At 45.8% G+C, this 24,037-nt stretch overlaps 2 protein-coding genes across 4 annotated transcripts; one reads left to right on the forward strand and one right to left on the reverse strand.

The window, feature by feature from the left end:
* Positions 1–1,811: 1,811 nt before the first annotated feature.
* Positions 1,812–12,194, forward strand: LOC114764262 (protein arginine N-methyltransferase 8-B-like). Of its 2 annotated transcripts, XM_028953743.1 has the most exons (11): positions 1,812–2,058; positions 2,158–2,294; positions 2,855–3,079; positions 3,524–3,679; positions 5,327–5,390; positions 6,917–7,059; positions 7,845–7,932; positions 8,515–8,630; positions 10,811–10,961; positions 11,296–11,417; positions 11,488–12,194. In XM_028953743.1, the coding sequence occupies exons 2-11, from the start codon at positions 2,226–2,228 to the stop codon at positions 11,569–11,571; spliced, it is 1,218 nt and encodes a 405-aa protein (XP_028809576.1). In that variant the 5' UTR covers positions 1,812–2,058; positions 2,158–2,225; the 3' UTR covers positions 11,572–12,194. The 2 variants fall into 2 exon arrangements, with proteins under 2 accessions (XP_028809576.1, XP_028809575.1); XM_028953742.1 differs by having other exon boundaries at positions 1,812–2,294.
* Positions 11,885–22,720, reverse strand: LOC114764257 (ras and EF-hand domain-containing protein homolog). Of its 2 annotated transcripts, none has more exons than XM_028953734.1 (17): positions 22,562–22,720; positions 21,695–21,891; positions 21,508–21,619; positions 21,292–21,442; positions 20,992–21,138; positions 19,698–19,788; positions 18,068–18,163; positions 16,801–16,988; positions 16,190–16,261; positions 16,043–16,088; positions 15,876–15,961; positions 15,325–15,790; positions 14,287–14,422; positions 13,831–13,912; positions 13,050–13,266; positions 12,891–12,967; positions 11,885–12,810 (listed from the first exon to the last, which is right to left on the reverse strand). In XM_028953734.1, the coding sequence occupies exons 2-17, from the start codon at positions 21,866–21,868 to the stop codon at positions 12,723–12,725; spliced, it is 2,229 nt and encodes a 742-aa protein (XP_028809567.1). In that variant the 5' UTR covers positions 21,869–21,891; positions 22,562–22,720; the 3' UTR covers positions 11,885–12,722. The 2 variants fall into 2 exon arrangements, with proteins under 2 accessions (XP_028809567.1, XP_028809566.1); XM_028953733.1 differs by having other exon boundaries at positions 14,287–14,425.
* Between the last annotated feature and the right edge of the window lie 1,317 nt (positions 22,721–24,037).

Here is a 24,037-nt window from a genome sequence, read left to right on the forward strand (position 1 = left end):
GCGCAGCCAGGCCTGCCAACCTCCCACATCCCTCGCCCCGTGCGAGGGATTACACAAGCCGAGGCGTGGGCGGTGTGCGAGCGCACGCATCCATACGCGCACAGAAATACACGCGCAGCGCCGACGCCAGGGTTGCCACCGAGCGGGGGAGGGGCTCTGCTGTCTAACAATAAACCCGAAGCCCCACGCGGCCCCTCTGGCATCGATGTGACACGCTCCGTCGCGGTAAGAATTTACTGGAGCTCCTTCCAGCAAGCGAAAATGACGGAAGCTCCTTTTGAAAGGGGCGTGGTTAAAAGCGCTGCCTCGCAGTGGTTCGGGTTCAAATCCCGAACCGCCAAGGTGCCACTGAGGTTCCCTTGATCAAGGTACCATTCCCATACACTGCTCACCAACGGTTATGGTTAAAGGCACATTTCATTGTGTGCACCATGTGCTGAGGTGTTTCACAATGACAATGACATTCCCCAGGGTGCCCCGTTTCGATGTCTGTAGCTTTTAACGCTAATGAGGAGGAGAGAGGCGGGACAAGGAGGAGAGCGGCCTGTAGAAATGTATGCATTTGCATTTGCGTAAATTACGTCATCAACGGCATTCACCAACCACAATGTTTGGCGAAGACAGGAAGTCGTTTCAGCCTTTTTTCCCGGAATAACAAAAAAAAAAATTCCCCTTGTGACAACATAAGGGTACGAATTCCAGATCCAGCCGTTGGAGCTGCCACTCTCTGACTGGTGGAGCAAGATAACCAAAACACTCTTTACTCCTATCGCCATTTCTAGCCACTGCAGGACCATAGACAGGCTAGTGGAACTTGTATTAATGTTAAAAAATCTCACAAAGTCACATTTTCAGGGGACCTTTAATAGACTCGGTGGCTTGAGTAACCAAATCAAGATGAATTGATTCCTGGTCACATTGTAACAGTTACTGCTGTCCTACGTTCTGGTGTTCCTATGCATTGTCTCCATGCTACTTGGGCGCACAATGCATTTATATTTACAGCATTTATCAGACGCCCTTATCCAGAGCAACTTACAATCAGTAGTTACAGGGACAGTCCCCCCTGGATTGAGGTTAAGTGTCTTGCTCAGGGACACAACGGTAGTAAGTGGGGTTTGAACCTGCGACTTTGGGGTCTGGTTCATTGGCAGGCGTGTTACCCACTAGGCTCTCTCACAGTACAACATGGGAACACTGATCAGAAGACATGACCAAAGATGGCACCAAGATCATCATCTGTCTTTTGTCTGGGAGACGACTTGACACTTCATTGGTCCAACGGAGAAGTGAAGGGGAATTCGGGTGTGTCAGCCAGGTAAATCTGGCCGATGACCTTCTCGGCTCCTCATCGTGTCTTCGCCTCTTGCATGGCGTGTGTAAAACCTGCTTCATTCCATTTCCAGTTATGGTCCGCATGACTCGGCGTGGCATTCGTTTCATTTGTCAGTAGATGTTGCGCCTCCTGCTTCTCCGTCACATCCGACCAGGACACTGCGAAGAATCCATATCGCCATAAAAATCCTACACAGGCGCGTTGTGCTATAAACATTTACTCCTTTTTCTACAGTATCAGCACAGGCACACTTGTTTTTTATACTTTTTTTAAAAAGTCTAACATTGCACACAGACACACGTCTATTTCAACATGCCAGAATAATGGAATAATGGAAAAAGTGATGAATTTTTGTAAAAAAAAATAAAATAAAATAAATGGAGACTAATCACCTCCCGACATGAACGGGGTTGGGGGAGGAGATGCAGGAGCTGCCATTGGTCCATCAGCCCGACTCCTGGATCCGCCGGAGAAGGTGTGGGAGGCGCGGGGCTTATAAGAAAGTGGCGCGCATGGAGACCGGACGGATGGAGATGGTCCTCCCGAGAACTTGGCCGGACCTGCCCAGGAGCCGGGGGACCGGGGGATGGTGGACGCGGAACTTCTGATGGGAGATGCCGCGGAGACCAGGAGCATCTCCGAAGCTCAGCTGGTTCAGCTGGCGCGCTTTCGAAGGACCATCCCTCGAGGTCCCACGGAGGTCCCGGGATCCCGAGATCACGGTCCGGCAACTGACCCTCAACTTTGCCCTCAACTTTTTTTAAGGCGCCGCTTTTTAACCGAAAGGACGTCTTTGTTTTATTTTACTGATTTTGATTTAGATTTTTGCCGTACGTGGTGCGCTTTTGATGGTTAACATTTCCCGGAGGAGACTGGCTCCGCAGCTCGGATGGGACTGAGACACTCGTCGCGCTGCGCGCTCCTCCGGAGGAAGATGGCGGAGACCGAGAGCGCGGAGGTACGGCCGGCGCCCCGGACCCCGTCCGGCCACATTTAAACGGGCTTTTAAACGCCCGTAAGGTCACGGGGTCGAATGAGGCGTTCGCGGTGTGTGTGTGTGTGTGTGTGTGTGTGTGAGTGCATCTCGGTGCTAAATAACGGCGGAATGCGGCTGATGTAATTCCGCATTCCGGGTTCCCCCCTAGAACCCGGGGGAACCCCGGCGCGCTGTCCGCGGTGCTGAAACGCTTTTTATTACTGTTAATTCCATGCTCCGTGTAATATTTTCCGTAGTATTGTGATATTCAGCCTGTCGATGACAGGGGATTTATCGATCAAAGGGTTGGATTTTTATCTCTTATTAATTCCATGCTCCGTGTAATATTTTCCGTAGTATTGTGATATTCAGCCTGTCGATGACTGGGGATTTATCGATCTAGGGTTGGATTTTTATCTCTTATTAATTCCATGCTCCGTGTAATATTTTCCGTAATGTTGTGATATTCAGCCTGTAGATGACTGGAGATTTATCGACCGAGGTTTGGATTTTTTTAAATTAGTTTTTCTTTTTTTCAACAGCAACAGCAGCCCTTGACCGCCAGCCTGTCCCAGTCCGTCCAGCCCTCGTCCCTGCCCAAGCCCGACCCGGCCGCCCGCCAGGTCCCGTGCCCGCCCCGCGCGGCCCACGTCTCCGCCCTGTCCGGCTGCCCCGGCCGGGGCAAGATGGCCAAGCTGCTTAACCCCGAGGAGATGACCTCGCGGGACTACTACTTCGACTCGTACGCCCACTTCGGCATCCACGAGGTACGCTGATTAAAGCAGATGCTCAGGGGTACTGATGGTGATTAATTCCACCCATTAATTCGCCCCCCCCCCCCAAACGAGACCGAAATTTCATCTGCCTTCTCGAGCCTGCATGGCTGACTTCTTCACGCTGACACATTTTCCACATGTAGGTCAGGCCTTTTCTGTTGGCTGATAGATCCAATGTCCCTGATAATAGAAAAAGAAAGGATGCATAGAGAGAGAGAGAGAGAGAGAGAGAGAGAGAGATGCGTATCGGCTAATCCCAGCAGGCTTCTAATGGAGACCCGCCTCTATAAAAAGATCCTGGCGGCCGAGCGCGTCACCTCCTCCTCAACACTTTCATTAACAGGCTGTTCCCGAAAACTTCAGATGCACCAGCGTGCACGTTCCACACCTCCTCTGCACACGCACACGCTCTAACGCTGACGTCTCCCCGCACAGGAGATGCTGAAGGACGAGGTGCGCACGCTCACGTACAGGAACTCCATGTACCACAACAAGCACCTCTTCAAGGACAAGATCGTTCTGGACGTGGGGAGCGGAACGGGCATCCTGTCCATGTTCGCCGCGAAGGCCGGCGCCCGCCATGTGTATGGGGTAAGGAGCCCTGTCGCGGCGAGACACGGCGACACGGCGAAACGTGTCCTCTGCTTTTAACCGTCACCCTTGGTGAGCAGGCGGTTCGGGATTTGACCCCTTCAACCGTACGATTGCCACCACTGCCCTGAGTGGCCAGTGACTGGGTTAAAGGTCGACGTTGATGAAATAAGAGCGGAGGAGGAACTTTCTAGTCAGATACAGACGGGTGAGGAATTAAAGGTGAAATTTCTTTCTGGGTGACAGTGGTCTCCTTTATGCCATGATGAAACTCTAGTACGCTGTCTTTACATTTACATTTACAGCATTTACCAGACGCCCTTATCCAGAGCGACTTACAATCAGTAGTTACAGGGACAGTCCCCCCCTGGACACTCAGGGTTAAGTGTCTTGCTCAGGGACACGATGGTAGTAAGTGGGATTTGAACCTGGGTCTTCTGGTTCATAGGCGAGTGTGTTACCCACTAGGCTATTACCACTCTCTTCCTGGATGACATGGGCGATGCTGTCTGGTTGATGAAAATAGTGGTTCTTATAGTGGTCAAAACTTTACTTATTGAGGGTATAAAAAAATATTGGAATTAAAAACTTCAGAGAGTAAGAAGTCACATGTCTTCAGCACCTGCTCCAGATCTACCTCGTGTGGTGCCCCTGCAAGGTGTCCAGTGTTCCATAACGTCACATCTTTAGCACGTTATTTTGGGCTAATTTGTGATGTGAAGTGATTGTCATTGTGAAACACAGCAGCAGAGCACACGGCGACACAACGAAATGTGTCCTCTGCTTTTAACCATCACCCTTGGTGAGCAGTGGGCAGCCATGACAGGCGCCCGGGGAGCAGTGTGTGGGGACGGTGCTTTGCTCGGTGGCACCGGGATTCAAACCCACTTTCTTTACCCGCTAGGCCACCCACTCCCCCGATCACATTGTTACGATCAGAGAGAACATATGACTTTCTGTCTTTCCCACAAATGTCTACATTGGAGTGAATTACTTCACGTTAAACCTTGCCGATTAGCAACAAGATTACGTTGGATAGAAGGAACAGACAAGTGTGCATGACTGCATATTTACAGCATATATCAGACGCCTTTATCCAGAGTGGGTTACAATCTGTAGTTACAGGGACAGTCCCCCCCTGGAGACACTCAGGGTTAAGTGTCTTGCTCAGGGACACAATGGTAGTAAGTAGGATTTGAACCTGGGTCTTCTGGTTCATAGGCGAGTGTGTTACCCGCTAGGCTACTACCACCCCATAAATATGTCTGCGAGTATGTAGGTGTTCATGAGTTCATCGCTGTTCAGTAGTTTGCAACAATCGCATCATAACACACTCCTGCGTGAACTTTCCGCTTGATGGGCCTGCAATCACTGCGGAGAGCCCGTGCGGGGAGAAATGGCGGCCTCAGATGAATCGTGAGACGCAGCGGGGGGAGCACATAATCGCCCTCGCGCTGCAACACACTGTCGAGAGCCTCGCGGTTTAGTGCCGATCTGTGGGGGTGTGTGTGGCTGTGTGTGTGTGCGAGAGAGAGAGAGAGAGAGAGAGAGAGAGGAAGGGGGTGTGAAACAATCTGTGTGCTTTCGCAAGTAATGGGGTCACGCGGTACGCGCTACTAACTCATTGCTTTCTCTTTTGTTGAACAGATTGAATGCTCCAGCATATCCGAATACTCGGAGAAAATCATCAAGTCCAACCATCTGGACGGCGGTAGGACCGGCTATTCCCTCCTTTTTTCACCATTCCCACCGCCGAACAGCGTGTCAGAATTTAGCTCCTTGTTTGCACTATGGCGCGAAGAGCTGTAGGACGTCCAAGGACGCGCCGCATACTCCACTTGCAGAGCTGCTTCCTCCAGGAATTGGTGGCACATTTCCTTGCCGCACAGGAAGCAGCGCAGTCACTTCCTGCTGCGGAGACGTGCCGAGCGCCGTTGTCGGTTTGGGGCGCGCTGGCCCCGTTTCTGCCGGTGATCCCGGGCGAAGGACAGCTGGCTCAGCGAGGGCAAATTATCACGCGCACAAACACACCCAGAATAGGCACGCACTCCCGCCGCCACGCCGGTAATTGGTGAGCGGCAGCTTGGTTGCCAAGAGGAAGGAGAAGCGCCGGCCATGTCCTGAAAGGCCTCCCCCCTCGAGCCCGCCAGAGCGGAGCATCAGCATTTATAGATCTGCTTTCTTCAGGGCACTTTTCCTTTTATATAAAAAGAGGCAAAAGTATAAAAACATGGTAAACAAAGTCAAATGTTTCATATTTGAGTCTCTTGGAAAGTAGGGACCTTTTGCTGTGGTCACCCCACCACCTTAAGTTATGGGGGATGTTTTTTGAACAGTTCAGAAAGAGTGACTATGTCGAGAACTTGCTGCGGTGGGGAACTTGTTTCCTTTACTCGTATTTATGATGACGATGCAGAACAGGCCAAAAGTTTGGACACACCCTCTCATTCAATGTGTTTTCTTTATTTTCATCAGAACTATGAATGAACACATGTGGAGTTTTGTACTTAACAAAAAAAGGTGAAATAACTGAAAACATGTTTTATAATCTAGTTTCTTTGCTCTGATTGCTGCTTTGAACACTCTTGGCATTCTCTCGATGAGCTTCAAGAGGTCGTCAACTGAAATGCTTCTCCAACAGTCTTGAAGGAGTTCCCAGAGGTGTTTAGCACTTGTTGGTCCAGCTCACCCCAAACCATCTCGACTGGGTTCAGGTTCGGTGACTGTGGAGTTCAGGTCTCCACACGTGTTCATTCATAATTTTGATGCCTTCAGTGAGAATCTACCAATGTAAATGGTCATGAAAATAAAGAAAACACGTTGAATGAGAAGGTGTGTCCAAACTTTTGGCCTGTACTGTATATACAGGCTAAAAAACATCTGCTCTATACTAAATTATAACTTTTCTTATCTTAATGTCCACCAATCACTGATGTTCAGACATTGTCTGGTCTACACTAACCCTTTTGTTGTGGGTAAAAAAAAATTCTTAGAATTTAACAATGGAAACTCTCGAACTATTTGGAACCCACAAACATGGGATTCAAAGCCTCCCAGTCTGGCAACATTTGCTCTGAACTCCTCGCTATTTTCGCCAAGGCTTTCCGCGTGCTGATAAAGCCTGAACATACCAGGCAGCGTTTTGTGTGAAAGCCCGTACTAATTCTGGCTACACGGTAGGTGTAATAAAGTGGACAGCGGTTGTGTGCAGCATTAACACACGGGCGTGTTTTGCAGTTATCACCATCTTCAAAGGAAAGGTGGAGGAGACGGAGCTGCCGGTGGAGCAGGTGGACATCATCATTTCAGAATGGATGGGCTACTGCCTCTTCTACGAGTCCATGCTGAAAACGGTCATCTATGCCAGGGACAAGTGGCTGGTGAGTGCGTGGTCGGACAGACAAGCAAATAAATACTGAGAGGGTGAAAGTGTCCCAGCACCAGGGACATGCACGCTATACAGAAATTGTAAAAGCAAATTAGTCTTACATAATTTCGCACGCAGCTTGTTAGTATGCTAGTATGTTTTCTATAGCCCTGAAGCAGCACTACGGGCCCTATTTTCATGCCACTTTATAAGACATTACACATAGGTGGTGTTCGCGAATGTCACATCAAGTATGTCTTTAGTTTTTACAAACACGAACACTCTAATTAAACCAGCCATGGATGGTAAATTTAGTATTAGTATTCCACAGCCTCACCACCAGTTAGGACAAATGAGTCAAACTGACCAAGAGCTAGTTCCTAGGGTTAAGCCATTTGATATTTAATATGACAAATCAATCTGTATTAGTGTTTTTCATGATTGAAGGAAACGTGGGTAAATGTTATTATGGGGCTGATATAGACCATAATGTGTCTCAGGCCTGAAGATCTTACATTAACATTAGAGATTAGAAGAAGGCTCTCAGGAGCTCAGAATCACAAGAGCTTGTTTATTTTATGTCATGATACACAAACGCAGTTTCTGTCACAGTTATTGGAGAACCACGCCAAACATGAACACACATTGGCAGAGATTTAATTCTGGCATTGTGATGGGCATCCACATACACTTACTATTGCATCCACATAAATATGACGCTGCTATGATATGATTGTATTATGTTTACTGCATAATTTACCATGTCGTGTCCATGTCATTTCTGCGCTCTCCATTTAGAAACCTGGAGGCCTGATGTTTCCAGACAGAGCCACATTGTACCTGGTGGCAATTGAGGACAGGCAGTACAAAGACTTCAAAATCCACTGTGAGTATATTTTTACACCCAAATGCGGACGGGAGGTTTGCGTCGGGCTGACTAAATGGAAATCTGAGAGATGAGGTGTTTATTTCCTTGTGCGAAACACATTTTGTCCCCCCCACCCCTCCTGTCCCGTGATGTCACAACCTTCACGGCTGATAAAAGCCCCCCGTTGATGTAATATTTCCCTCGAGGCACGACTGTCTCTCCTTCTTTGTTTCCCTCCGTCTTTCTTCCTGGGAACCTGGTTCTTTCTGCATATCTGTCACACGCCGGGGGGGGGGGTGAATTTGGGAGTCTCGTCTTGTTTCGAGCCTGTGGGGGAGCTAATCAAAAGCCAGACGGGGCGGTGCGCTTCGGCACCAAGAGATACCCGAGAGCAGGCGAGACGAGGGGAGACGAGAGGACAGGACAAACAGACAGATAACGTCCCTCTGGGAGACGCGCAGGCATTTAAACAAACGGCAAACAAAAAAGTCAGACACAGTCACTCGTAGCCCTATAAACATGTCACTTCTGTGTAACAGCTCTGACATTTCCGTCGCCGTGACGAGCTTTTTCCAGTTGTGTCCATGCCTGTTTCTGCAGGGTGGGAGAACGTATATGGCTTCGACATGACCTGCATACGCAACGTCGCCATCATGGAGCCTCTGGTGGATATCGTGGACCCCAAACAAGTGGTCACGAACTCCTGCCTCATCAAGGTGTGTCGCCTGTGAGTGTGTGTGTGTGTGTGTGTGTGTGTGTGAGGCTGCTGCGCATGAAAGGGTGAATCACACCGGCTGACTGACTCAACACCACCCCAGGACACATGTTGCGTGGGAAGCCATAGAAGAGGCCAATTTTCATTAAGCACCTTTCACTTCTAAAGCTTACGCTGAATATGTACTGATTTATCATACCCACTCAGAACAAACATGGGACATTAACCGCAAACAAGCCCGTTTTGTGGCCGGCATGCACACCCGCTGGCCACTTTATTAGAAACGGTAGCGTGCAATGAGCTGTTTTCTTATCCCTTTAGAGCAATGAGCACTGACATCCTGTAAACGTCCTGATCTCCTGGTCAGCATCACTTCTGTGTTCACAAGGCGGGGGGGGGGGCACACTATAACTAGCTCTGGACACCAGTCCCAGATACTGGCCACTGGTTAATCAGAAATGAAAAATGGCCAAATAAACACTATCTACAATAAACGTTATACCTGGACATTGCTTCGAACTGACATAATGTGACCTTGCGATGTGAAAGCGAGTGTTCTGTTTTACATGAGAGTGGAGTGACTGTCATTGTGACATGGTGGCGCACCGCAAAAATTGGTCTGCGTTTAACTCACCGCCTTAGTGAGCAGTGGGCAGCCATGAAAGGCGCCCGGGGAGCAGCATGTGGGGGACGGACCTGACCCTGAACCACTTATCCAGAGCGACTTATATTCCGTAGTGACAGGGACGGTCCCCCTGGAGACACTCAGGGTTGCAAGTGGGGTTTGAACCTTGGTCTTCTGGCCCACAGGCGAGTGTGTCACCCACTACTGCCCCATGAGGCCATCACTGCCCTTTGTCTGCAAATGCAGTAGGAGAACACGGTAAAAAGTCTGTAATGTCGTTGTTTTTGATGAGAGATCAAGGTTTGGTTTCCCACCAACCCAGAGTACCTTCATTTCACACATGAAGGGCCGTGTGTGTGTGTGTGTGTGTGTGTGTGTGTTTTCTGCAGCGTATTATTATCTGCCAGCATTTGCCTAGCTGAATGGATTTGTCATCTACGCTCATGCCATGCCCACACTACAGAAGTATCGTGGAAGTCAATGAAAAGCAGAAAGAGTGAAGGATAAAAGAATAGAGGGAGAATCTGTTTCAGCTCTGGGAGGATTAGGGCCTTTGAAGTGGAAAACAGCTCCCCGCTTCATTGTCCAGGATGTGAATGAAAGGAGTTCCTCATATGGAATGGTAACCACACAGAAAAAAAAAAGTAGGATGGTTCAAATGGAGCAGATTTGTTCAAGAGATAAAAAAAAAACACATGCATTGTGGCCTTGTGAACAGAAAATAAAATTCAGTTTGGTAGATACAGTACTGCCTCCAGTACTGCTCGCCTGGTCCCTCCATCTCTGAAGGTAAAAGGAAAACATTCATCTAGACTCTTCTCCGTCTTGGCCCCTCGGTGGTGGAATGAACTTCCCCTCGAGGTCAGAACAGCTCAGTCACTGAGTATTTTCAAACGGCAGCTCAAGACCTTCCTCTTTAGAGAATATTTAGATGAACTTGTAACTTTCTTATAGTCGAATTTGTGTACAGAATCTACAACAGAGTGAATAAAAAGATTGTATACATAGTTGGGGGTCCTAGTGAACCGGAATTGATCTCTTCATCGATGGTAACTTGAAAGCACGTTGTAAGTCGCTCTGGATAAGGGCGTCTGCCAAATGCCTTAAATGTAAATGTACAAAGCTTTATTCAAAGCTGTAATTCAATTTCATCAATTTAATTTTTTTTTTTTCCATTTACAGCATTTATCAGACGCCCTTATCCAGAGCGACTTACAATCAGTAGTTACAGGGACAGTCCCCCCCTGGAGCAATTTAGGGTTAAGTGTCTTGCTCAGGGACACAATGGTAGTAAGTGGGATTTGAACCTGGGTCTTTTGGTTCATAGGCGAGTGTGTTACCCACTAGGCTACTACCACCCCTACTTAAATACCACATTTTAAAACTATTTAGAAATTCTACTTACCCATGATTACATATTTGAAAATCGAGATATTTTGATCAGAAATAATAAATTTAAAAAAAAGTTTACCAGTGTTGCAGAATTACATCTCCATGTTATGTAGTGCTCACGGGTAGATAAAAAAGCTGACCAGCCTGTGGCGCGCCTCCAACAGGAAGTGGACATCTACACCGTGAAACCGGAGGACCTCAGCTTCACCTCGGCGTTCTGCCTGCAGATTCAGCGGAATGACTACGTGCACGCGCTCGTCACCTACTTCAACATCGAGTTCACCAAGTGTCACAAGAAGACTGGCTTCTCCACAGGTGGGCAGAGGACGTACACAGTGGCTCATGGCATGAAACCTGCAAGCAGCGAAGACCGGTTCATTCAATTCAGGGAGTGACGTCTTCCCGGCCAGGGTGTGTTCAGTCCCACCTCACCTTTATGAGGCTCAGGCCATCATTAGTAGCCCCAACAGTCAGGCGCAAAGCATGGTGGGTTGGTGTGAACAGTCTGGTGGGGGCTCCCATATTAAACAAACCGAATTCTTGTTTTTAGCTCCATTTTCACTCCACAGGTGAAATGCTTTTTTTTTTTTAACAGAACATAAAAACTAAAAACTCTGTTAGGATGGAAAAATATGGTTGTTTTTTTCAGCTCCTGATGCTGCCAGCACACACTGGAAACAGACTGTGTTCTACCTGGAGGACTACCTGACCGTCCGCCGGGGGGAGGAGATTCTTGGTAGCATCACTGTCAAACCCAACGAGAAAAATGAGGTGTGTATACGCAAACCTGTCCATTTCCTGCGGCCATGGCCCTGATTCTCCCCTGTGTGAAATTCCACAGCGTGACCTGGACTTCACCTTCGAGCTGGACTTCAAAGGTCAGCTGTGCGATGCGGCCATCTCCCATGACTACAAAATGCGGTAGGGCTCCACCAGAGGGCGCCGCCGGCACCGCAGCCACTCAGAGACCCCGCCTCCCTCCCTACCTCTACTGGAATTCTCCAGCCAGGGAGGTGCAGCGGAACCGCAGGGCCCAGCCACGAAGAGCAATAGTGTCCTAGTGGCACTCCGGGCTTCGGACCACAACTCTTTGAATGTATATGTACATAAATTCTAGAATTTATCTTTATTTTGTTTCCATTTTCTACATTAATTTTCAGTATGGGTAAAATGCTTTCTTGCAAACATTACGATAAAGTGGTCAGAGATAAACATGTTAATTCACAATGAAACTTAAAGTGATTGGACAATTGTAAGATTTAATGGGACTCTGAATATTGTCTTTGATTTATTTATTTGTTACCACAGTTTGTGTTTCTGCTGAGCAAATGACTTCATGCTTCATGCGTCATATTAGCGAACATCTGCGTGTCTAACAGTGTTGATGTGTTATTGTTTAAGTCTGGAACCTCAACTGCTATATTTACCTCAGTTTATGGTGTTAATTATTTTTGTCTTAGAATTTATTTAATGCAAAGATGATTATACCTTGTTTATTCACTTGTGATTGGTTTAAAGAATGCAGAATAAATGAAAGCCTATGGAAAAGCTGTCTGCCGCATTTGACATAAATGCAAAGATCAGTAGGCACGGTCCCACCTCTGAAAAATACTGCATTAGCTAAATATAACAGAAACATACCATTCGCCAATGAATACAAATACAAGTAAAGTAAATGGAAATTGAAATACAAATGGAATAGGACTTCTTCATATACACGGCATTGTTCTAATTATATATTATTATTTTATTCAAATGGGTTTCTCTATTCTAACACATATCGTGATCAAGATTAGCTCACTCATAAAACCGAGTGAAGTCCTCCTCTTATTCATTGTGACCTCAAACATTGTACCACATGACCCACAACATGCTGTCCCACCTGAATTTAAATAAATAATTACAAGCATTCGTTGGTTTAATAATGCGTTGAATATTCACAACGCGCCATGATTTTTTTAAGCCCCGCCTAGTTCACATTTTAGGTGTCACTTCACCACTAGGCAGGATGCGGAATGCCAGATTTTTCCAGGGAGGTAAAACTGAAGGACTCAGCTCTTACTGCACCCCCCAGCTTTACTTGCAGCAGGATCTCTTCTTGCCTGGCTGGGCTCCCAGTTGCACTGTCTTCTCCTTCTCAAGGTCCTCCGTCTCCCTCAGAGCCCTGTGAGAAGAACACAGAAGGTGTGAGCAGTTCAATTCCCCCCCTGGGTGACTCCGTAAATGACACAGTGGCTCCCTCACCTGGCCAGGTGTGTCAGCGACTCCATAACGTTCTCCCCTGAGAACGCACTGACCTCATAGAACATAAGCTGAGTTTCCTAAGGCAAAACAATGGCTGGTTAAATTACATGTGTATGTGTGTGTCACGTGTCCTGTTGTGTCCACCACTGCATCTCTCACCGCCGACAACTTCTGCCCGTGTGCCAGTGACACCTGCCTCTCGCTGTCCTTGTCCATTTTGTTGCCCAGGAGCATGATGGGAATGTGGTCTCCAACCGCTTCCTGTATGCTGGTGAGCCAGGAGCGCACTGCCTGGAACGACTCGGCCATGGTGATGTCGTAGATGACCACCACTCCATCCACTCTCCGGAAGAACTGATGTGTTATGCTGCGGTATCTGCCAGCCACAGTGGGTAAAAAAAAAATCATGAGTTACTTTCTGGCTTTAATGACTTCATTAATAACAAAAGTCCCATGACTTCAAATGAAGATTAGACACTAATGTCCAATTGGTACAGCCTTGTGTCCCATGAACATAGTGTGCAACCTTGACATAAATGATATTTTGCCAACTTTACAAGAGAGCAAAAAAAAGTATACATTTATGAACAACGCTATACACATACACAAATAGTTTTCTCTACTGTTTTTATTTAAAAATTGTCACAATCACCTTGTTACTACCAACTGCCCCTGTGTGTTCAGTGCTATGTGATTGGTTTTGTTTAATAAACCTAAAATTATTAAGAATGTCTCCTTGCCAGTAGCAAGAACTGATGAAAAGCTTTTTTATTGATTTGTATATCTCAACATCAAATGTATGCATCATTTTCCCTGAATGATAGCCTTCTTTCCATTTTACTAATTTCTGAGAAAAGCAAAGAAAGTGTAAGAAGTGATATGGATGACACTGTGATCACTATGAGAGTCACTGGCGTATGGTGTGACTGAAATCTCCTACCTTTCCTGCCCAGCTGTGTCCCACAGCTGGAGGGCTACATATATATCCCCCAGATTCAATGTCCTCACGCTGTAGTCAACCCCTGTGAGAGCACAGAGACATACGGATAGAAATAAACACATCAATATTTCATTACCAACCTGTGTGTTGGTTTATGTAGGCTTTTTTGTTTCTTTTTATGGCCACTAGAGGGCAATATTGGACAACTTTTTTTCCTCCCTGACAACTGAATTCCTCGTGTCAAATGGTTAAGCGTGTGAATTTGGATGAAATGATCAGGCTGGACATAATCTGCACAGCAATGTGCACCAGAGAGAGCGCATGACTTTTTCATCTCTGCCCCACACTACAACAGACATACGTGCACACACACAGAGTGCAGGCCAGCACTGCAGCCGGTGTGTGGGTGTTGTTAAGCTTGCAGCGCCCAATGTGGGGGTAGTGACCGGTACTCACCCACGGTGGCGAGGGTGGAAGGCTGGAAACGCCCGTCACAGAAGCGCCGCAGCAGAGCTGTTTTTCCAACACTGGAGTTGCCAACCAGGATGACCTTAAAGAGCCGGTCCGGCACTAACACAGAGCTCTCCAAGGTCTCCTCAGATCACAAGAAAGCACACCATAGTAACTTAGTAAATATTCTGTGTGTGCAAAATGTCCGGCAAAATACATTAGTCAACGAACAGAATGCTTGTGGTGGGTCTTAGATAGATGTGGTGGTGGGTTATCAGAGGGCTGAGAGAAAAAGCCCAAGCAACCTTAATACACATTCTTTACAGTGAAGTGGAAAATAAAACAGTCTGTGTAGTTGTAAAAAAGACCTGGGGACAAATGCATCTACTGGAATGAATGTAGTGTTCTGGAGTCTATAAGGTAACAATAATATAATAATGAGATAACCTTGATTTAATTATGAAATGGGCTTGACTAAAAGGAAATGTTCTACTACGTACTTGTACTATATTGACTGGGTTAAATAGAACTGCATTACTAAAAAAAAAATAACTAAAATACAATTTTCCTTGGCTGAAACTAAACTAAAATAATCATGGATAATTCTGACTAAATTGAGACTAAAATACTTACTATAAACTTGACTAGACTAAAATGAGACTAATAAAGTTTAAAAGTGTAGTGATTGTCACATGTGATACACAGCAGCACAGCACACGGTGCACACAGTGAAATTTGCCATGACAGGCGCCGGGGAGCAGTGTGTGGGGACGGTGCTTTGCTCAGTGGCACCTCAGTGGCACCTTGGCAGATCGAAATTTGAACCGGCAACCTTCTGATTGCAGGGGGTGCTTCCTTAACCGCTAGGCCCCTAAAAACTAAAATGACAGCTAATGCAAAGGCTAGATTAAAACTAAAATTAAGACAAGTGGCCAAAATCAACTATGCAAATACTTTAGAACATTAGGACTGATGGCTGAGGGTCACATTAAAATGTAGGGTTTTTAAAGGGTCGGTTAGGGGTCAAGCTCTCAGTCGACTCACTTGCTGCAGAATCTCCTTGCCGACAGGTTGCCCTCGGGCACCAGAGGGTCCTTTTTCACCCTGGTCAGATTTCTTTTTTATCTGCATTGAGGAAGACTTGGTTTGGACAGACAACTGAGCAGGGGAGTCTTTCTCCTGAACTTCCCCAGCTTCCTCACCACCCTGATTGAGCTGGTGGAGCAGAGGTGGGGGTTCTCCCTGCAGAAGGTGGGGAAGGTGGTCCTCTTCAATGGATATGACCCTGCATAGAGGCCACCCGTTGAGGGGGGAATCAAAGACGTCTCCCCCGGTTTCTGAAGAGCGCTCTCCTCCACTCGCCTCAGCAACCGTGTCCCACAGACTCGGCCTCACTCCCTTCTGTCTTTTCCCATCAGCCACCTTGGCAGAAAGGGAAGGGCGGCCATTGACCAAACTGGGGCTATTCCGGTTTGAGTTCTGTGTCTCTTCCTCATCTAAGTCTCCTTCACTGCAAAAAAAAAATAATAATAATCATGTAAGAACACAAACTGTCAAATTTAAACCAAAAATAGAGGAAGGGCGAAGCTACAGACCTCTTCACAGTCCGAATCCTGTCCAGTCGTTTCAAAGACGAAACCCGCTGTTTGCGAGACAATGCCTTTATTGAACCTTTGGTTTTCTGTGGGTTTAACAGAAATTTAATTTCTTTCTTTAGGGTAGCTGGGGTGTCAGTTTAAAAGATATTGAAGTGTTTACTCACCAGTGAGCTCATGTCCTGCTCGTCTCTTAGGTTTTTGTTCATTTCTCTGGCCATTAAAGAAGCACAGGAAGATTAGAATAAATGTTTTATTTGTGTATTGTGTCTGTCCTTTCCTTGTGTGTTTGTGGTTGAGACTGAAGATCTTACCTGAGGAGGTCAAGCTGTTTCATCAGACTCTGCTTTTCCCGCTGCAATCCCTCTGTGACTCTGTACATCTCCCTGTGTCACACACACACACACACACACACACACAGACACATTCACACAGCAAATGGATGCAACTTATCAGCATGTAAGAAAGTTATGGTGTGTGTGGCATTTGAAAAAAAAGACAAAATCTTGAAAAGTGTGTTATATTAATTCCAGTTAATGTGAAATAGTTGTTGTTTTATGTTGATTATCAGAAATCCAGTACCTCAAATGATGACCTCAATGACCTCAACTTTTCATCCTGGGGCATTACGTATGCTTTAGCTTTTTTAATTAAATTATAAAATCAAATATCCCCTTTTTCACAATATTTTTTTAGATGCTCTGTTGTTTTATTTCTTTTATACATCTGTGTAGGTTGGATTCGGGATGCACCGATATATTGGTTGTATATTGGTACTGGCTGATATTATTTTGACATCCCATTTTACGTTTGTACTAATGAACACTCATGACTTGTTTGTCATGACATTTTTAAATGATGCATCTGGTTTATGTATCTGTCGAGTTGCGGGGGACTGTGTGAGTATTTGATAGTGTTCACTCACAGGTCTCTTTCCTGCTGCAGTCGAGCTGCCTTCTCCTGCAGGATGCTGAGATGTTCCTGTGTGAGTGTGAGTGCATGGGCGGTCTGTTCCAGCTCATGGCGCAGTTCTTCGTTGGTCATCTTCAGCTTCACGTTCTCCACGCGACTCTCCTGCCTCTCAGTGTGAAGCTCCTGACACTGTCGCTCCAACTGCACACACAAGCGTGCACGCATGATGAATACCCACAAACTGACACCTATTAACTCGAGCACACAAACACCAATATGCATAATGCTTAAAGTAAATAAGTACAGCTTAATTGTCATCCCATCCATATACAAAGCACATAGTTACACAAAGTATCGTCCTCCTGGATCATTGGTGGAACATAGAATACAACAGAAGATCAGCACTCAGACAAACTAACAGTAAAAGGGGGGGTTACAGTTATACTATATATCTATAAGTATTCATAAAGCTCACAAATACTTCATTATAAGAAGAGAGTAGTGCAACAAGCAAAAACAGTACAAATGTACTGAACCGTACCTTCAATATAAACAGAGAAGGTAAACAGTTACCGAATTATTGTGCAAATGTAGCAGTTGTGCAAGTATTGGCACGTGAGGGCAGTGATCAGTTTTTAGGTACAATCAGTCCATAAATGTTGGCACATCGACACAATTGTAATATGTTTGGCTCCATACACCACCACAATGGATTTTAAATTAAACGAACACAATGTGCTTTAACTGCAGACTTTCAGATTTAATTTGAGGGTATTTACATCCAAATGAGGTGAACAGTGTATTTACCCGATATGTGTGGACCTGACTGTATAATAAAAGTAAAACATTTTCTTGGATGTGCAAATCTGGCTCCTCACATCTGCAATTTAATGATGGAACGCGTTAATGAAAATGCTGTTTCTTTGAGCACTCGGGAATCCTTGTGTTAAGCTTAAAGAAAAAAGTTAAAGTGAAGTGATTGTCACATGTGATACACAGCAGCACAACACACGGTGCACACAGTGAAATTTGTCCTCTGCATTTAACCCATCACCCTGAGTGAGCAGTGGACAGCCATGACAGGCGCCCAGGGAGCAGTGTGTGGGGACGGTGCTTTGCTCAGTGGCACCTCAGTGGCACCTTGGCAGATCGGGATTCGAACCGGCAACCTTCTGATTACAGGGCCGCTTCCTTAACTGCTAGGCCACCACTGCCCCTGCCCCTGCCCCTGCCCCTGCCCCTGCCCCTGCTTGGTGTGTGTGTGTGTGCTTCTCACCCACCCACTTCTGTTTGAGGAACAGTTGGTCCAGTTCCTTCTCTTTGTTGCTCAGCTGCCCCTGCAGGTCTTGACTGCGGGACAGGAGCCGCTCTGAGTCCTGCAGAAGGAACACATATCTTACAGACCTAAAGACTGACCAACGACACTGCATAGAACATTACAAATATATTCTATTGAAAACACTTATTTTGGTTAATTAAAAAAAAATGGCAGTATTTTTGTGTTGTTTGTCAAGCAGAGACAACGGATATGACATTGCATCATTTGACATACTCTGTTACACCACCAGCCAAAGGTTTTAACACACACAGAGGCAACAGAGACTACGGGGCAATTTAATACAAGAAACATTTATGTTTTCTGTTGTTTAGATAAGCAGCATCGTGAGATGATCATTAACATGAGTGTCCAACAAGTGTCCAACATTTGATCTCATTCTGGACTCTTGTCACCCTTTTGAAGAGAATTATGAATTGTTGTCATCACAGCGACCACATGAAACACTTAGCTTTGTTTATATATTTTTAGATATGTATTTTTATCACATAACCTGGTCGGTGTTGTTCTACAACAGGAAGACCCATAAATGAGCAGGAAGTGGAGGCAACAAATGCAAAGAGAAAAAATGGGAAGGAAAAGGCTAATATATGTCTAAAAACAGGACAGGTTTTTCTTTCTCTTTTCAGGGCAATAGAAATTCTTTCACTTCATCACATGCAATGATGTAGCACACATCACTTTAAATGCCACTGATCATTTATGTTACATAACTTACACACTTATGTTATGCAACTTTTACTGACTTATTTACATGCATATTTATATTCATAAGGACATACTTATTTCTACATACATCCATATACAGTACAGGCCAAAGGTTTGGACACACCTTCTCATTCAATGTGTTTTCTTTATTTTCATGACCATTTACATTGGTAGATTCTCACTGAAGGCATCAAAACTATGAATGAACACATGTGGAGTTATGTACAAAAAAAGGTGAAATAACTGAAAACATGTTTAATATTCTAGTTTCTTCAAAATATCCACCCTTGGCTTTGATTACTGCTTTGAACACTCTTGGCATTCTCTCGATGAGCTTCAAGAGGTCGTCAACTGAAATGCTTTTCCAACAGTCTTTAAGGAGTTCCCAGAGGTGTTTAGCACTTGTTGGCCCCTTTGCCTTCACTCTTGCCGGTCCATCTCGATTGGGTTCAGGTCCGGTGACTGTGGAGGTCAGGTCTCCACTTTTTGTTAAGTACATAACTCCACATGTGTTCATTCATAGTTTTGATGCCTTCAGTGAGAATCTCAGTGAGAATGTAAATGGTCATGAAAATACACACATTGAATGAGAAGGTGTGTCCAAACTTTTGCCCTGTACTGTATATTCATATCAATTTTGTTGCACTAGTATGTCTTGTGTGTCCGGTTAGAAGTCTTAAATGTCTTGTCTACAGAGATGGTTATGAATTTCATTGGGCTTGGTTCATTGTACTCTGTACATATGAACTATTTGACTTGACTTAATACACAATCACTTGCACTTCTTGCCCATGCACACAAACTCTGTTTTAAAGTTGACAAAATATCATTATTATTATTATTTGGACATCTCTTTTTTTTTTTACCTTAAAGTTAATTTTGTCTTTCTCATTTTTAATCTGCTGCTCCATCTCCTCGTACAGCCGCCTGATCTCGGTGTCGTGTGTGGCTGCCTTCCTAAACACATATTTTACAAAGATAACCTGACAATGCAGACATTTACTATGCAGTGCTTTTAACTCTGCTAACAAGCTAACTCAACACAATTAGTCATTTCAGAACAACTAGACAGAAGAAAACTTACCTGGGACATTAGCGACTTCTCCCCCGAGTTGCGCCCGCTGTGTAAATACTTACTTCTCTGCAGCTAGCGGCTAAAAAAATTACAGCCGATACACCCACAAAGTGAAATCACATGTACACCCCAGTTCAGAATTTGTAATCTTCTCAAACACAGATTTAGTGTGTGGTGTTCAATGTTCGGGTCATGAGATTAGCGAAAATCCCCAACATGCTAATGCTAACAAGAGCAGCATGTCGTGCTAATCGTCAACTGATGCTAATTTGTTTGCTCATGTGGCAAAAGGGATTTTTTTTTTTTTTTTACACCTCACTTCAAAATAAATTCAGCGGTCATTTGACAAGGATAGAGCAGCATTCTATAGAGTATTATCATAAGCCGAACCCAGAGCACCATCATCTGTTCTCAAGTAAGGCAGAGTTTACTGATGACAAAACCTCAAATCATTACTTACAGGAACTGATCAGTTATATCATAAATTAAGGAATTATAAGAAAGAATGTGAAACTGATTGTCATTGTGAAACAATGACAGCGCAGCACACGTTGACACAACGAAATATGTCCTCTGTTTTTAACCATCACCCTTGGTGAGCAGTGGGCAGCCATGACAGGCGCCCGGGGAGCAGTGTGTGGGGACGGTGCTTTGCTCGGTGGCACCTCAGTGGCACCTTGACGTATTGGGATTCGAACAGGCAACCTTCTGATCACTGGGCCACTTCCTTAACCGCTAGGCCGCCACTGCCACCAACCAAAATGATTGAAATAAAGCCTGCTTAATCTGTCTGGATTTTTGGTTTTATCGCAGTCGCGGTCCTGAGACGTTTACAGTAGAGAGTAAGCAGGAAAAGGGACAATTTAAATCATTCAGAACGAGGAAGTCGGGTGCATGAAGGCTGTCAGTCATCTCCAATGGCTCCTCCCATTTTAAACTTTGTTCATCACGAACTTGTTCATGATCAAAATCACAAATCAGCAAACAGAGTAAAAAAACGTTCTATTTACTTCTGTAAATCCCCGTGTTCTATGTCTATAAATCGAGGGTCCTTGGATGCCGGTGCTTTGTATCAGAGGGCTGACCTTTTCAGGGCCTTCTCCATCTCCGTTTTCTCCTGCCGAGCCTCTTTGATCTGGGTTGTGACTCGAGCCAGAAACTCCTCAAAGTTGGCCAAAAGGTGAGGCTCATCTCTGCGAAGCTGCATCCAAAGGCTCCGCACCTCCTCTGGGCTTGAGAGAGATGGATTTTAAGTGCCAACATGTTCGTATTTTTACTGTTTTTTAAACAAAATGCTTAAGACTGAATTAATCAAAAGTCCAGTTTGCTCAGAACTTTCTTTTCTTGTTTAGTTTATAAGGGTTACAGTAAGAGTGGACACTCACTCCTCAAAGATGCTGATGGCTCCCAGGCTCTCCAGCAGCATACTGAAGTGTCTCTCTTCGTCTTCCACGTCCCCCATTACAACCTCTTCGCACTGGCTCTCGTACAGCGTCTCCTGAGCCACCGAAATCCTCCGGCCGTGCAAAAAAACGCCTGCCCGTTTTTTCAGAACCGACCTGCTCACACATTCTCAGTTTCTTTCAGTCACGTAAACCTACCCAGTCCAGTGGAGAATTCGCCGAGGGTGAGGAAGCCATTCTTGTCCATATCTAGCAGGTCAAACACGTCCTCCAGCTCACCTGCGCTGAGGGGCAGCTCCCTGTCGAGCCTCTGGTGAAAAGTAAGAGAATCGATGGCATGAAGCGACACGTTAGGCACTGTCGTGCGGATCTGCATCTGACCCACCCTCATGTCTGTGCGAGTGATGTAGCCCTTGGCCTCCAGGTCACAGGTCTGAAAAAACTCCCTGGTCTTCTCCAACATGGGCGTGAGGCTCAAGTCCGGTCCCCTTCTCTCCTGGCTGAGCTTATTGTCCAAGAGGACATTGTCCCTTCCTGAGCTGCTGCTGTTTAGCTCCATGGTGCGGCGGCACTCACTTCGCTCTGTAACGTAAGAACCGAAGGTGCTCAGTGGAACCTCAGGAGCCCAAGAATGTCCCTGCACCGCTTGGACCGCTTCCGCAACCTTGCATTTCACTCAATTGTTCTTCATCCCTCCTTTTCCATCGTTCATAAAACAACATATTCTGACAGCCATTAGTAGCAATAAAACTATTCAAACTTATTTTTGGTTTATGTGGGATATGTTGGTTATGTTTATGTATATTATATTTATATATCTACTTTATTAAATCCCATCACCCTTGGTGGGCAACGCTTCCTTAACCGCTAGGCTAAATATGCCCACGTATTTATTAAAATATGCCCACTTTTATTTAAAAAAATACATAGTACTGCGCAAAAAGTACTGCCCAACAGTTACTCCGAAATTGTTCCAGAAGGGGCCATCTAAAAGAGTAAAAGTATAAAACACACATACAATAATCATTAAAAAGTGGCAATACAGATGTGACATAATTCCATTGTTTTTTTGAAAGTAAGGAAATTCTGAAATAAACTTTTTTTTTTTTTTTTGCAACGTTTTCAAAATTGCTTTCAACACAATACTGTTTGAGAAGCAAACTGATAGTATAATTAATTCTAGTATGTTAAACGTAGTTTAATACGAGGGACGGAAAGGACCTGAAGGGAGGGGGGGTTTCTGGTTACTCACCGCCGGCCGCAGGCGCTCGGTCCGGGAGAAGAACCTCCGCCGTCCATCGTCGTCGCCTCCGGGAATAAGACGCGCCGCTCCGGTACAGCGCGGGCCGCCGGGACCCGGAGGCCGCCAGGAAATGATGAACCGCGGTCCCCTCCGAAAGGGGAAGCGGTCTCGAGTGTGACTTTAAAAAAAAAAAAAAAAAAGATGTAATAACTAAACTAACGAGTTTATTGAGTAATTGAGTGATCGATACTTAAATAAAGGACGTTTTCCTTTAGTAAAGGAGCATTTTGTCCCTTTTTTTGCCAGGAGGATGAACTGCGCTGGGAAAGCGTGTGCGTGACCCGGCGGTGGGTGAAGTCATTCGGATCGCATGTGATGCGATGTTGGGAGGGTGGGGTGCGCTGCGAGCGGGTCACCCCTCCCCAAGGCCCAACGCTTCTTTTACAGTAGAATCGAGATCTTTTTTCGTGGGTAGTTGCGGGTCGAGGAAGTCCGTAAAGTACTTTACAAGATTCGGGCACTTTTCCGGTCCGCCTTAAGTTCCACCTGAAGTGATGCCGAACCGACTGCAATGCCCACATTCCGCCTGCAGGGGGCTGAATTGCCGTGTGACTTATGGGGACTTCCAAAAGTGTCCCTTTTTGAGCTATTGTTCAACGTTAATTTCACCAAAGGACTCTTGTATATGCACACTCGCTATCAACATTTACATTTACAGCATTTATCAGACGCCCTTATCCAGAGCGACTTACAATCAGTAGTTACAGGGACAGTCTCCCTGGAGCAGCTCAGGGTTAAGTGTCTTGCTCAGGGACACAATGGTAGTAAGTGGGATTCGAACCCGGGTCTTCTGGTTCATAGGCGAGTGTGTTACCCACTAGTTTAAGTTTAAAGGTTTTATTGCCATTGCACAATCATACTTAGTACAATAGTTCAACGAAATTGAGATCCTGCCCACCACAAACACACACACCCCGTGCAAATATATACAAATCAGTACAAATACAAAAACAGCCTGTAACAGCCTGGGGTAGTGGTGGCCTAGCGGTTAAGGAGGTTCAGAAGGTTGCCGGTTCGAGTCCCGATCTGCCAAGGTGCCACTGAGCAAAGCACCGTCCCCACACACTGCTCCCTGGGCGCTTGTGTAAGAATGGACATCGCGGGAGCCTGCTTTGTCTTGCATAACAGATGTCTGCAGGGGGAAGTGTAACATTCCTGTGTCGACGGTTGTGGGTGAAGATTCGACACCCCGGTTTTTACATGTCTTTTGTCCGACGTCAACGTGCGAAGTATCAGCCGTCAGGACCGCCCACCCTCTTTGTCTTCACCAAATGGGAGGCACCGGGGGCGTGACATCAGAAACAACAGGTTCTGATTGGTCAGTGACAACTTCCTGTAGGCCAGTGACAACTTCCTGTAGGCCAGGGGTATAAATGTCTGCACACATGTGGAAAAGGGACCTCTGAGCTATCTTGCTCAGGGGGG

This window comes from Denticeps clupeoides, chromosome 15 (genome assembly GCF_900700375.1).
Source record: "Denticeps clupeoides chromosome 15, fDenClu1.1, whole genome shotgun sequence".
Taxonomy (NCBI): Eukaryota; Metazoa; Chordata; class Actinopteri; order Clupeiformes; family Denticipitidae; genus Denticeps; species Denticeps clupeoides.